This window comes from Euphorbia lathyris, chromosome 1 (assembly GCF_963576675.1).
Source record: "Euphorbia lathyris chromosome 1, ddEupLath1.1, whole genome shotgun sequence".
In the NCBI taxonomy this organism is placed as follows: domain Eukaryota; kingdom Viridiplantae; phylum Streptophyta; class Magnoliopsida; order Malpighiales; family Euphorbiaceae; genus Euphorbia; species Euphorbia lathyris.
This window is the reverse complement of record NC_088910.1, coordinates 49,513,115-49,527,825: the sequence shown is the minus strand read 5'-3', so window position 1 is coordinate 49,527,825 and position 14,711 is coordinate 49,513,115. Positions and strand designations below refer to the sequence as shown.

At 35.8% G+C, this 14,711-nt stretch overlaps 1 protein-coding gene across 3 annotated transcripts; it reads left to right on the top strand.

Moving 5' to 3' along the window:
- Positions 1 to 3,756: 3,756 nt before the first annotated feature.
- On the top strand, positions 3,757 to 13,766 carry LOC136232062 (PH, RCC1 and FYVE domains-containing protein 1). Of its 3 annotated transcripts, none has more exons than XM_066021115.1 (9): positions 3,757 to 4,038; positions 4,143 to 4,309; positions 4,638 to 4,724; positions 5,074 to 5,163; positions 5,527 to 5,607; positions 8,184 to 8,366; positions 8,453 to 12,942; positions 13,076 to 13,193; positions 13,264 to 13,766. In XM_066021115.1, exons 2-7 carry the CDS (start codon positions 4,295 to 4,297, stop codon positions 10,493 to 10,495), a joined length of 2,499 nt encoding a protein of 832 aa, XP_065877187.1. In that variant the 5' UTR covers positions 3,757 to 4,038; positions 4,143 to 4,294; the 3' UTR covers positions 10,496 to 12,942; positions 13,076 to 13,193; positions 13,264 to 13,766. The 3 variants fall into 3 exon arrangements, with proteins under 3 accessions (XP_065877187.1, XP_065877190.1, XP_065877182.1); XM_066021118.1 differs by having other exon boundaries at positions 8,453 to 12,976; XM_066021110.1 differs by having other exon boundaries at positions 8,453 to 13,193.
- The last annotated feature ends 945 nt before the right edge of the window (positions 13,767 to 14,711 follow it).

Here is a 14,711-nt window from a genome sequence, read left to right as displayed (position 1 = left end):
CGGTTTTCCCTAGCTTCCCGTTGTTGCCTCTACAACACTAAGTCAGATAGTCACGAGCATATTTTCATTCACTGTCAGTTTGCTTATGCTATTTGGAGGGTGATGTCACGAGTGTTTGAGGTAAGATTTTCTTCTGCAACTCTTGTTGGCCTAATCGATTTTGCACAATTTGTAAATATGAGTTCACAAGTGTTTGCATTGTTCAACGAAACGATTTTACATGCGGTTTGGGTGATTTGGGGAATGCAAAATGATTACATTTTTAATGATGTTTCCCTTGAGTTCATGTGGCGTTGCGTGAGATACGGAAGGCTCTTAAATTGGTGGATTTCTTCAGGACGAGTTGTATGCGTAACAACATGGAGGATTGAAGCATATTGCAAAAATTCCTCATCTCCGGGATTTCTAAGGTGCCTCCTCGGCTGGTATATGTTCATTGGCAACCTCCATTACCGCAGTGGATTAAAGTGAACACATATAGTTTCGCATATGAAGTGCCTTTATTAACAAGTGCGGGTGACAATTCGTAATTGTTGAGGGTTCCTAAAAGTTTGCTTCATGATTCCACTTGGAAATAGAAGCACAAATTGGGCAGAATTGAAGGCGTTGATTTTTGCTATCAAAGAAGTGACATGTTTTTGACTGGTTCTCGCTTTGGGTTGAGTGTGACTCGAGTCATATAACGAGTTTGAGCATCATTCCAAATTAATCCATTTGGAGCGTCTTTCTGACTGGCTGGAGTGGATCAAAATTTTAGAGACTCGGATCGTTAGATTAAATATCGTGAAGGGAATGCATATGTGGATTGTCTCGCTCAATGCTGCCTCCGTTGATCATTGGTGGCCATTGTTCCCAGGTTTTTATGCCTCGTTCGTTTTTCAAGATTGTAGTCAGACTGAAGTTATTCGATTTGTTTAGGCAATTGGTCTCAGGTTGTATTTTTCTATTCTTTTCCTGCTTTTGTATGTTCCTTGTTTCTCTTTTTTTTAATAATATTCTTTCAGTTTGTTTAGGCAACTGTCCTCAGGTTGTATTTTTCTATTCTTTTCATTCTTTTGTATGAAACTTGTTATTTTTTTAATAATATTCTACTTTCGGGTTTTTGGGTGGCCTGTTGGGGTGCCAACCTAGTTGGGATTACGGCGGTTTTCCTTTTTCTTGGTTTGCTTGCTTTCACTACAAAAAAAATGAATTGATGGATGTCATAAGTGTAACTATATATTGTAACTCTTCGTAACTCTTCATTCCTTTAATGTTTGTAACTCTACAATTTATGTTCTTATATAATTTATATGTTCAAAAGCCTATACATATATGTTTCTTCTTATGTAATACATACAAGTAAAATACAAGTAGATATATATGAAATACACGTAAACGTTGTTGTCGTGTGACCAAGAGTTCACAGGTTCGAGTCTTAGGAGCAGCCTCTTGCCAAATAAATTAGCAGGGGAAGGCTTGCCCCCAGTACACCATTGTGGTGGGACCCCTCCCCGGACCCTCGCTCAGCGGGGACGCATAGTGCGACCGGGCCGCCCTTTACACTTACTTGCTTGTCAAATTGGTTAGTTGTGAATATCTAATATAGTTTAAAAAAGTGTTATTAATTTCATCTGTGTTTGAAATTATATTTTTTTTCATCTTGAAATAAGATTTTCCAGTTTTCCTATAGCCACATTATACATATTAAAAACTGTTTCGAATTGTTAAAACTAACGCAGTTGAAATGAATAACATTATGTTAATCGATTTTTATATTCAAAACTAACTTTTATGGTCGTTAAACGGTTTAACGTGAAAGAAAATAAAAGACCAGATTCTTAATGTGTCCAAATAAAAGATTAAAGGTTTAATGTACTAAAAAATGAAAAATCAAGATCTTGGAATGTTTTTGCTTTAAATTAAACCACAAGTATTTTTTAGCTGAAAATTGATTCACAAAATACAATTTTTTTTATGTTGTTCTCTAATTTTTTTTTTATAAAATAACAGGTCGGGTATACTCTAAAAAAACAAAACAAAAAAACAAATAGTAGGATATTTTGTAGCGAAAATTATAAAATTGGGTCAAATGAGAGGTTCATTTACATATTTAGATCAATTACCTCAACTTACTACATATCTGGACTATATTTTGGTGACTTTTCCAAAATACCCCAAACTTTTCATCTTTCCCTCTTCTTTATATCGGTTTCAACCTTTCATATCTCAGATCCTGTGTATCGATTTCAACCTTTCATCTTCCCCCCTTCCTATATATTTTGCGGAATCACAATCTCTTTTCTCCATCATCATATCTGACTCTTCTTCATCTCTTGATTCTTTATCTTCCTAATTCTTAAAAATTAAGTCATGGTTCTTCATCTTCCTATTTCTTTTTTTCTTGTGCTAATCGAATGCATCGTTATTCAACATTATTCTGCGTGTTTTTCTGCGTTTATCATATTGTTATTGTCAATTTCAATGATAAAATGAGGAAATAATGTAAGTATCTACTGTTTCATCTTCTTATTTTTCCAGAAAATGGCTTCGCGAAATGAGTTTTCCGAAGTTTGCGAAGAAAAAATAGGATGAAAATGACGATTTTTCTTTGCAGAAAAAGATTATGCGATGTCTGCGAAGAGAAACTCATCATTTTTAGCATGATTTTTCCACTTACTTCGCATAATCGTCTTTCTAGGTTAATTTTCTCTTCGCAGACTTCGCATAATCATTTCTGCGATGTAAAATCGTCATTTTTTTTTGTTAAATTTCGCTAACACGACTTAATTTTTGTGAAAGTGGTTGAATACAAAACATCAAATTCAAGTATCACTTTTAGCTTCAATACAAAAGCAACAATCACAATAGGTGGTGTATTGAGATGTAGGGGATGATGTTCTGGGGTGTAGGGGAGATGGTGTTGTAGGATGCAGGGGATGGTGTTTTGCGATACAGGGAAGAAAAATCGCCATTATCATCCCAAAAGGTCATTGATTCTGCAAAGTCTGGTTTTAGAGTTTAAGGTTTGAATTATTATTGCAATCTTGTTGTAAATTTTGATAATGTTATGATTTTAATGTTAGAATTATTGTTACTCTCTTGTTGTTATGTTTTTTTTTGTTATATACCACTTCGCATATTTTGCAATTTGCGAAGTCTGCGAATATAATACTGCTTAAAAACATGACTTTTACTTTGCATATTGCGAAATCTGTGAAGTAAAAGTCATTCTGCGAATTAGTATTGCCTTCGCAGGCTTCGCATATTATGAAATATGCGAATTAAGTTTCATGTTTTTAAGTAATATTATTTTCGCATACTTCACATATTGCAAATTAAATTTCATGTTCTTAAGCAATATTATCTTTGCATACTTCGCATATTTCGAAATTTTTGAAGTCAGACGAAAGAGAGAAAGAATGAACAATAAAAAATTTCTAAGTGTTTTATATATATAAAAGGTATTTTAAAAAAAGTCACCAAAATATAATCTAAATAGATAGTGATTAGATAAATAGGTAAATGTGTCACCCATTTAATACATGTTTTTTGTGATTTTCTCAATTTTGTATTCGGCAGGTGAGGTGTAATGTTTTAATTTATTTATTTTCTATGGTATACGACAAAAAAAAAATAATTGCATTTTGGTTTTATACGATGGAATGCAGGGAGTGGACGAAAACTTTCAAAATAAAATGCATGTGTTTTTTTTTTTTTTTTTGATAGTAAAAATGCATGTGTTTTGAAGGAACGAACCAACGGACGGAGGGACAAGCGCGCTTTCATCAAGACGCACCTTAACCAATCTTAACTTTGCATTCATACTCTGCAAATTTCTTTGTCTTCTTCTTCTTCTTTACTATATTAACCAATCTCCATTACATTTCGCATTTTCTTCCTTTTTCCTTTCTATGTTTTTATCTGCAATCGTTATTCCTAGCGGTCAATGTTCTTAATTCCATTCTTAATTTCTGCCCTATCACCGAAATTCACCTCGCATTCATCTACAACGCCAGATCAATTCCCAATTTTACCACATTTTAAATCATTATTAAGGTTTGCTTCAATTTACATCAATTCATATATTTTTATGATATCTGGGTTGCATTTACAATTTTTTGTTTGTTATGAATAACTGGTTCAGGTTATTTTGATTTCAGGATAAAAGAATTATGGTTTTCCTTCTCCTTCAAAATATTTTTCCATCAACTACTAGAAGACCCACTGATCTTGTTTGAATGTCAAGGTGTTGGACTTGATATTGCAATTGGCAATGTGAGTGGCTGATTTCCAGAGGAATAGTTTTCCTGGCATGGATGCCTTGCAGGTATGTCATTTTGTTTTCTAAAATGTTCTTCACGATACACTATCTAAGACAATGGTAAACTGATTTCTATTTTCTCCATTGGGTGTGGTTGCCAGCAACTTTCATTTCTTTTAAGTGAAGCATATCTGTGCTTTAGAATGTAATTTTTCTAAGCCATTTCTTTCTAATTGGAATTACTTCTCATTTTTTGTTTTAATTCCAGATGTAGTTGCATATTCCTTTTTCTTGGAATGTCTCAGTCTTCTTATTAGTTCTGGTTCTAGTAAGATACTTTGCTATGTCAAACTATACACATCCATTTATTTATGTTTGTATTTTCTTTGTGCAGGCAATCACGATTCTTAAGAAGGGGACTTATCTGCTTAAGTATGGTCGCTGGGGGAAGCCAAAATTCTGCCCATTCTGGCTTTCTAATGTAAGAACTAATGAGCTTCATGATGGGACAGTTATTAATAGGTGGCTTTTGGGATGAGCGTCAGTTTTCTATTAGCTCTTCAAATCGTGTTAAAGAATTTATTGGGGAATTTATATGAAACCAAAAGTTCGATACTTTTCTGGTATTCTGCTCTGTGTTACAATCAGACATATAGATGCAGATATAATTCAAGGATCAAATTTATTCATAAAGGATGAGAAAGAAAATCCAGATAATTTGTTCTGCATCCATAATTCCTCGCTTAATTTGATTGAGCTAAACTGGATTCAGGATCAGTATACGTGTATACACTGTTTCTGCTAGCTGAAAATTTATTTGTTTGGTTCAGGATGAGAGCTTTTTGATATGGTATGCTGGAAAAGTGGAGAAGCAGCTTAAACTAGGCCATGTTACAAAGATCATACCTGGACAACATACTGTAAGTTTGTGCAAGCTCTAAGAACTCATGTAGAAAATTTTGCTTGTAGTGTTATAAGATTTAGGTCCCTGGCATCATTCAAATACTCAAACAAGTAAAAGCTAAATAATCACAATAAAACATTTCCACTATTGGCTACTATCCATATACAAGCTTCCTTCTATTTCCTTGCTAACTTGTGAATTGCAATAGCTCACTTCATTTTTATGGTGATTGGTTTTTGTTAGTCAAGTACTTAGTCATTTTACATCGTTGTGATAGCCAAAAGAACAATGTAATTGACAGATGTGAGGTTTTTGAAAAAATCTGTTGATAAATGTGTCATGATGTAATGGCTAAGTAGCATCTGTGGTTTTTTGGCAGGCAATTTTTAAGCGCTACCCTCAGCCTGAGAAGGAATATCAATCATTTTCTCTTATATACGGTGACAGATCATTGGATGTGGTTAGTTTTATGTTATCAATTACCCCTAGTCCTTGAGCACGAACTTTCGTTGTGAATAATTTACAATGTTTTGGGATATGCATATGGAAATGGCACCTTTGTTCCTTGTTGAAATATCAAAAGCTTGTGAAATGCAAATATGTGAACTGTATCTTGCTTCCCATGGTATCCTTAGATTTTACAATAATACATGAAAGCCATAGTGGCTGAAGTATATAACATGTTGTTGGGAATTTTTCAGGATTGCGACAATTTAGCGGAAACGATAAAATAATTTTATTGAATTGTGAGGTTTACAAGAGGGTGTTACAATGAGATAAAAACAAAAATAGTACACTCAGGTGTTTCCCAAAATACCCGAATTAATTATCTTTACTATTTTGTCTTTCCCCAAAATAATTGAACTACCCTCTTTTAACAAATACACAATACTGCATATATAAATTAATCTCTTTCAATACTCACAATTCTCTCCTTACCACCTAAATTTCTAATCCCTCAAAATCCAAAAATTAAGGAAGCATCTCCTTGGCTTTATAAGCCAAGGAGGGGATAAGGCCAGCAATAATTGCTGGCCTACCCAATTAATTAGGCAGCAGCAAATTGCTGCTGCCCATTATTTTGACTTGGACCACCAATTTCGGTGGTCCAACTTTCACATTATTTTTTTTTTTTTTTTTTTTTATAATTTACAAATTACATGAAAAGCTCTCTAATTAATACAAATTACATAAATGATCCCTCATTTATTGGGACTTCAAACTAACAATTCCTTAATTGTTTTAAATTAATAGTTAATTTTTTCAACACATGTGAGGATAAACAGTAAAAGCCATAGTGGCTGAAGCATTTGGCATGTGGGTGAGCTTTAATATTGATCTCGTACTTTCTTGAACTTGCTTTTAAATTTGAATTGAAGTATAATGTGTGTTACATAAAGTCAATGTAATAAATGTATAGCATGCTTAGGCTGCTGTGACAGCTATAGGCTGCTAGTAGGGCCACTATGTTTTCTTTATTGTAGGGAAAACCTTGTATAAATATGTGTATTCATCTTAAGTTTAATATATCAATGTCGTCTCTTAATCTACATGGTATCCCATGTATTCTAGTGTATTACATGGTATCAGAGCCTAAGGTCTAAGGTTTCTGAATTCTTTTTTCTGGGTAGTATTTCTAGAGTTGTGAAGTATATCCAGAGTTGTGTTTCTGCAAGGGTTCAATATTTTCTGGATAGTATTTCCCAGGGTTCAGTTGTGTTTCTGCAAGGGTTCAATATTTTCTGGGTAGTATTTCCCAAGGTTCAATATTTTCTGGGTAGTATTTCCCAGGGTTCCATTTCTATCAAGAGCTTAGGTCTCTTGAATACTCACTGTTGGGACGTCATTCTATCTCACCATCCCTCTGGTTCATCCTCTCCGCCTCTGATCGGCATTTCCTCACATTCTGGCCACCCTGTATCGTCGTCGCTGTAAGGAAAGTCCTCCTTACATGGGATTAGAGCCTTGTTTGGTCTCTGTTTTGGGTAGGATTTGTCTTCGGCTTTATGAGCAGAATTTCTGGGTTTACATTTCTGGACTGTTTCTTTCAGCATTGTTGTCTGCCTTGTGAGCAGAATTTCTCGGTTCTTCTTCCGCCGTCGTCGACTCTCTGTTTCCGATTTGTCTGTCCCGTTAGTTTTCCGGTGAATCTCCTTTTGTGCACCGATGTTGCTGGCAGCCTCTTGCATGTGGCTATAACTGAGTTTTGCTTCTCTGTTTCAGAACAAAGCTTGATGTTCTTCCGCTGATTTGTTCTTTTAGGCCGCGTGCCCCGGATTATATTTTATATTCTAAAGTATCTTGAGTGTATTGTTTTTAGGACTATGTTATCTGTATTTGTAGCAAGCTGAGCATGATTAAAATCCATGCTTCAGCTTGAGGGGGAGTGTTACATAAAGTCAATATAATAAATGTATAGCATGCTTAGGCTGCTGTGACAGCTATAGGCTGCTAGTAGGGCCACTATGTTTTCTTTATTGTAGGGAAAACCTTGTATAAATATGTGTATTCATCTTAAGTTTAATATATCAATGTAGCATCTTACTCTACATGGTATCCCATGGATTTCTCTCTATTTCCATGGTCTGTAACAATGTGTATCTGCAGGGAGAAAGAGGTGGGATGAGGGCAATAGGAATATTCAATATATGCATGCATTTGACCACTACCTTGTCACTAAATTTCAAATGTTTGCATGACTATTAGTGAAGAGCTGATTAAGAACAATGCTTACTCATATGTTTTATACTCAGTTATTAAGGAAGGAAGAGGTAATTAAGAAAAAGGCTAGGATCTTTAAAAGAAAATAAACACGGCAGGCAATGCAAGAGGTTGCAGAGGTTACAATGCAAAATAAAATAGTTATTCAGATATTCTTCCATTTTCATTTGCTTTTTCAATGATTTGTCAGTAGATTCTCGTGACCATGAGAATTTGAAGTCTTAATTTGTTTACTGATTTCATTTTAGTAAGGAACATACGTTGGCAATCTGATATTCAGGCAAATTTTCTGCATTATTTGGGCATTTTGGACAGATATGCAAAGATAAGGTTGAGGCTGAGGTTTGGATTGTGGCCCTTAGGGCCTTGGTATCACAAGGTAGGTGCTGCAAACAGATAAGTGATGCAAAAAGCGATGCTAGTTATAGTCCACGAAGCCATACACGAAAAAATTCTGTTTCAAATGTGTCGAGTACTAGCAGTGATATAATCTATAAGGTCTTGTTACTTTTCTGTTTATGACAATTCTAGTGTTTTATGGTTATTTTCACTTTAGTCATGAATTTTTTTTTTATGTACCACAGGATCCAGATGGTTCTCACCCACTTCTAGTTCCTTATGAGACATCTCCTCAAATTAGACTAGGAAAAGCTTTTTCTGAGGTTTTATCGTTCACTGCAGCAGCAAAGGCTTACACTCAGGCTGAGTCAGTTGCCAAGTCTATTAGCTTTTTGGGGTCTGGGGTTTTAGATGATTCAATCCATAACAGTTCCCCCGTTGATGCATTTCGAAACAGTTCCTTTAGTGCTGCAAGTTCATCAGGTTATGGATCTCTTTATGAAGATTCTGATGGTGCGGCTGATATTTTGTTATGGGGAGAAGGAATTGGTAATGGCCCATTAAGTGGAAATTTGCATGATGTTGAGGGTTCTTCTATGATGAGAATTGATGCACTTTTGCCAAAGGCCCTGGATATGGCAGTTGTGCTTGATGCCCAAATTATTGCTTGTGGCAGTAATCATGCGATGGTTGTGACAAAACCGGGCCAGATCTTTAGTTGGGGGGAGAGTAGAGGTGGTAAACTTGGGCATGGAGTAGCCACTGATATTTCTCAAGCCGAAGTTATTCATGCTCTTAGTGGGTCAACAATTGTACATGCTGCATGTGGAGAATATCACACTTGTGCTGTAACAGTATCAGGGAATCTTTTTACGTGGGGTGATGATAGCAATGACACTGGTCTTCTTGGATATGGTAATGAACTCAGTTACTGGATCCCTAGAAAAGTAATTGGGCAAATGGAGAGCGAGCATGCAACATTTGTTTCATGTGGATCTTGGCATACAGCTGTTGTTACATCACAAGGTAAGCTATTTACATTTGGAGATGGGACATTTGGTGCGCTAGGGCATGGAGATCGTAGTAGCACAAGCAAGCCTAGGGAAGTTGAAAGTTTGAAAAGCCTGCGAACCGTGCAGGTATCATGTGGCATCTGGCACACAGCAGCAGTTGTTACTAATGAGAATGACAGATCAAGTAGCTTTTTATCTGGAAAGCTATTTACCTGGGGGGATGGGGATAAGGGCCAACTAGGACATGGTGATGAAGAACCTAGGCTAATTCCATCTTGTGTTGCAATGCCTGAATGGACAAGCTTTTCTCAAGTTGCTTGTGGACATAGCATCACCATTGCTCTAACAGTCTCAGGTCATGTTTATTCAATGGGGAGTGCTGATTATGGACAATTAGGGAATCCTTGCAGCATAGGTAAGCTTCCCACTCATGTTGATGGTGATATTACAGATTGTTGCATCGAGCAAATAGCATGTGGTTCTTACCATGTTGCGGTGCTCAATTCAAATGGAGAGGTTTACACTTGGGGAAAAGGTAAAAATGGTCAATTAGGTCATGGAGATGTTAGGGATAAACACATTCCTACCCTAGTTAAAGCTTTGAAAAATAGACCCGTAAAGAGTATTGCATGTGGCTCCAATTTTACTGCTGTTATTTGTCCTCAGAAATGTGTGTCCAGCGTTGACCAATCAATATGTTCTGGTTGCCAAAATCCCTTTAATTTCAGAAGAAAGCGTCACAACTGTTACAACTGTGGGCTGGTCTTTTGTAAGGCATGCCGCCGTAAGAAATCATTTAAAGCTGCTTTGGCACCTGATCCAAGCAAGCCTTCTTATGTTTGCGATGAATGTTTTGTAAAATTAAAGGCAAGTATGGAATGCGGATCCAGATCACAATGGCATAAAATGTGGAGAGGAAGTATGCCTTCCAACTTTAATGAGGTAGCTGAGAATGGCAAACTGAGATCTAAACCTCCTCACCCACTATCCAGGCTTTCCTCGTTCGATTCATTTAAACAGACAAAGAGACCATATTCACAAAACAAGAGAGTTCAATCATTCAAGTGCAGTGTCTCTCCAACCAGAACTGATAGTTTTAGTGGGGAACTATCATATGCGCATGAAGTTTTAACAGAACTGTCTGCCTCTGTGCCCTGTTCAAGGACGCTTTCTGAAACAAGCTCTCCTGTCTCAAGGTCAAGCATTGCTGATTCTTTGAGAACACCTTTTACTACTTTTGGAGAGGCAGATATAGTCCTTGAGACCTCAGAATAAGGAGAGCATTAGTCAAGAAATGATACTATCAAGGGACAGGTAAGATGAAGCATGTTAATTTGGGAGAAAACTACTCATTTTATATATTGAAAGGTAAAGAGTTTATATATAGAAGAATGAGTATAGGAAGTGAACAAATATACTACTCCCTATAATTGCTCCTTTTATTGCTCCTAAAACTTTTCTATTACAACTAGCTACATTCACATTTGTTTGTACTATAACACCCCCTTTAAGTTGGAGCAAAGATAACAATCATGCCCGGCTTGTTATAGATACAAGTAATATGGCGAAGCTTTAGTAAAACATCAGCTAGTTGTTAGGTGAGATGAAACCACCAGAAGTGATCGGAGACTACAGGAAGTGACTGCTGAAAAATAAGCCACTGGAGTATTTGTATTAGCCCAAGTGAGGATAACCTTCCAAACTTGAACAATATGTCATTGAAGCAGTAATGATAATCTCCAGAAATGAACTTTACCTACAAAGTTGTTCACTAAAGTAAAAGAAGTCCAAACACGGAGAAATAGAGCAATATTCTGCAAAGGATCAGCCAACCACTGAAACGAAACTCAGTTTTTACCAAAGAAATGAGTACAAAGAAGAAACCATCATTATGAAGAGAGGGCAACAAACAACCAGACACCAGAACAACCAACTATACACCTGTAAGGGACAAAGGCAAGAATGGTAGAAAAAAGAAGACTTTCCTGATACTTCTGAGTCTATGGAGGTGTCGAGATTAGTCAGTCACCGTAACTGAGCAGCAGAGGAAGAACAGAGGCACCACGCGCTTTCACGTGCCAGCACGTCTGAGGAGCGTCTGACACAGAGGCGGCATGCGTGACATGCTAGTTGAGAATCTGGCGGCCAGATTCCAGGGTGAAACTGATCAATGCCAGTACAATCTAGTGGAAGGGACGGTGAGACAAATAGAGTCTCAAAACTATTCACCCAAAGAAATCCAATGCTGTTCTTTAGGATATAAAATGTAATATGGAAACACAATCCAGAAGAACAAAAACACACACTTAGAACTCAACTAGCTCAGATACCATGTTAATTTGGGAGAAAACTACTCCATTTTAAATATTGAAAGATAAAGAGTTTTTACAGAAGAAGGAAGTATTGCTCATTTGGTTGCTCCTAAATTTCTTCTATTACAACCAGTTATATATAAATTTGTTCATACTATAACAAAGCATAATCATATTCTTTCGGTTGATTGGGGAAAGCCCATGAAGCCAGCTTATGAATCTTCTTATCCTATGTTAAAATTTTATTATTTCAGATATCCATAATCATTCAGTGGAGTGTTTGCCAATTGGCAGTATAGGTGCAAATATCAGCTCATTATGTATCCTTTATTTGACTAAGATATAATTTACATTCAACTCATGACACCAACATATTTGTTCATGTGTCCATCCAAATATTCTTTTATGTAGAAACATGCACAGTATTGTGATTATCCTGTAGTTATGCATTATTACGTTAATTATTTGTTAACAATGAGCAAACTTTGAATAACACAAAGTTCTTTGCTGCCAGTCTGCTATATCTTCAAAGAAGAAGCATGTTTGTTCATAAATTAAGGACATATAGTGGTTGCTAATTTTACTGCCTTTGAATTTCAGTCTAATATTGTCTGCTTTGAATTTCAAGAGGGCGAGCCTTGGCGCAACGGTAAACGTTGTTGTCGTGTGACCAAAAGGTCACGGGTTCGAGTCTTAGGTGCGGCCTCTTGCCAAAAATTGGCAGGGGAAGGCTTGCTCCCAGTACACCCTTGTGGTGGGACCCCTCCCCGGACCCTCGCTCAGCGGGGACGCGTAGTGCACCGGGCCGCCCTTTATTGTCTGCTTTCATATTTTTGTTGGTAATCTCTAAACCATGGTAATTATGTCTGCTAGGCATAATTAAAAGAAGCAGATTATTTGTTTCTTGTTTTCATCATGTTCTTTTGGAAGACTTTATAATTATGTATTGCTCCTAAAACTGGTGCTTTTCCCTGGCTTGATTTACCACAAAGGATTAGTTCAAGTTTTTTTTTTACGAAACTAAGATCAATCTCCAGTTTTATGAAGCTGCAAAGAGAAAACAATAGATGTTCTTGGATTCTCTTGCTATGAATTCCGGTACAGTACACATTGAGGGGTTATGCAAAAGAATTAAGAAACAATATTTTCAATGAAGCTAGACAATCCTTGTTGCATTGTGGTATAGTGTTACACAGTGGTGATGACATTATCCTCATCCGACAATTTTTGTAATATGTCTTCATATTATCTGAAATGGCTATTATTATTCTTTTTATAACTCCTATAACCTAGTGTTTATTCTCTGGCATCTCAAAATGATTCTGATTTTGTGATTATTACATCTCCAGGACTCTTGTTTGTAATTCAGATTATCAGTATAAGGTTTATTTCCTTGCTACGTTCCCTAAGGTGATTAACCTTGGACAATCGATCTTGCCTATCTGTTAAGTTCTGCAAACACGTCTCCATATGTTTAAAAAAGATACAGCTAATTCTCTGTTCATAGACTTGTGACTGTTTCTGATAGTAATGCTCAGTGTAGGTGGAGGATCTTACTCGTGAATCCCAGATCCTTGAGCGATAGATTAGTAAGAGAGGCTACTGAAATAGTTCAGTCTCCGCCGGAAAACAAGCTTGCCAAGGGATCTTCAACTGCACAGGTGATACATTCTCTTTGTTGGATGTAAAATTCCATGCTGGGAATTTATTTGATCTGGTATTTCTTGGCAGATTAAGAGGACATGGCCAAAAACACATCTCAACAGCTGCAGTTGCTGAAACGACAATTATGTCTTGAAACAAGCCTATACAGAGAATCATTCAACCAGCTTCAACTATTTGAAGCTTTAGTCTAATAATCGGAAGATGGTAATTCTAAAATTTAGAAATTGAATACCAGAAGTGGATAGTGAAAGTCCAGCCTAGCTTGTATGATGCTTCAAGTCTCCAACTCTTTGCTACACAATACTCTGTATGGCTAGATTCTTATAAATATATATGTTGAGAATGTTGACATAAATGTAGAGCAATAGGATAAAAGAATCTGTTACTCACATAGAACAAGAATTTCTTGAATTAGTTAGGATGAGCTTGTTTTCTAGTTCCCCTAATGCTTGCTCATCTTCTTTTTTTAATAATTATTTTCTTCTACTTTCTTATCTGGTCTTTATTTCTTGTGCAGCAGTTGTCTGACTTGTACAAGATTTTGTGCTCTATCTTTAGATTGAATATGACTTTCTGAATAAAAAGAAATATTATCTATAATGGTATAGTATAAGTTATTGACTTGTAATGTACGCAGTTCACTTCCTTATCTGTATCAATCATCATGTCAAGAGCATATATATCATTGTTAAGCATCTGATTTCTATGACATTTACATTTACCTATACTATCAGCTTAAAGTTTTGATTCAATTGTTTTTTAATATGTATCGGTCCGGGTCTCTTCAATTAAGTATTATACACGCTTCAATTTCGGGGACATTCGTGAGAGTGTATAAGAAATATCCAAAAAGCATGCATAATAATTTATTGATAAAAATATATATTAAACATTGATATTTATAACATGCAAGCTTAAAATTAATAGTAGTATATTTCTTATTTTCAATAACAAAATTCAGTTAATTATATAAATTATAATTATATCATACAATTCTCAAATTCAAATCAAGTTATATATATAATCTCCCATTTTAAAATAATAATAAATTTTATGTATTTTGTTAAAATTAACTATTTGGTTCCTCCCAATAATTTTGTCAATAAAAAATCAATTAGTAAATAGATTTCGAATTCGAACCTTTCGTCATCACTGAAGCAGTTGGCAGTAAACATGAGTTGAGAATATGAAGGAAATTAAACTCATCATTGAGAGTAAGAGGATTTCCACCTTCAATTCAAACAGGAAGAGTGGGCATGAGTGATTCGATTATGGGCTAGAGATTTAATCATTTCTCTATTTTTTTATGAGCGTGAGTTGTGAGAGAAATACATAGAGGTGTGAATTGCTTTTGACTCATAAATAGTAAAGGGTAATTTAGTCATTTCCGAATTCATAAACAGTAAAAAATCTAACAAACAGACGGAATGACTAAACAGTTCAACGAGAAAAAGGTTAGGGACCTTACCGTGTGTTTTTGAAAACATTGGAACTAAACAGTGTGTTTTGTTAAA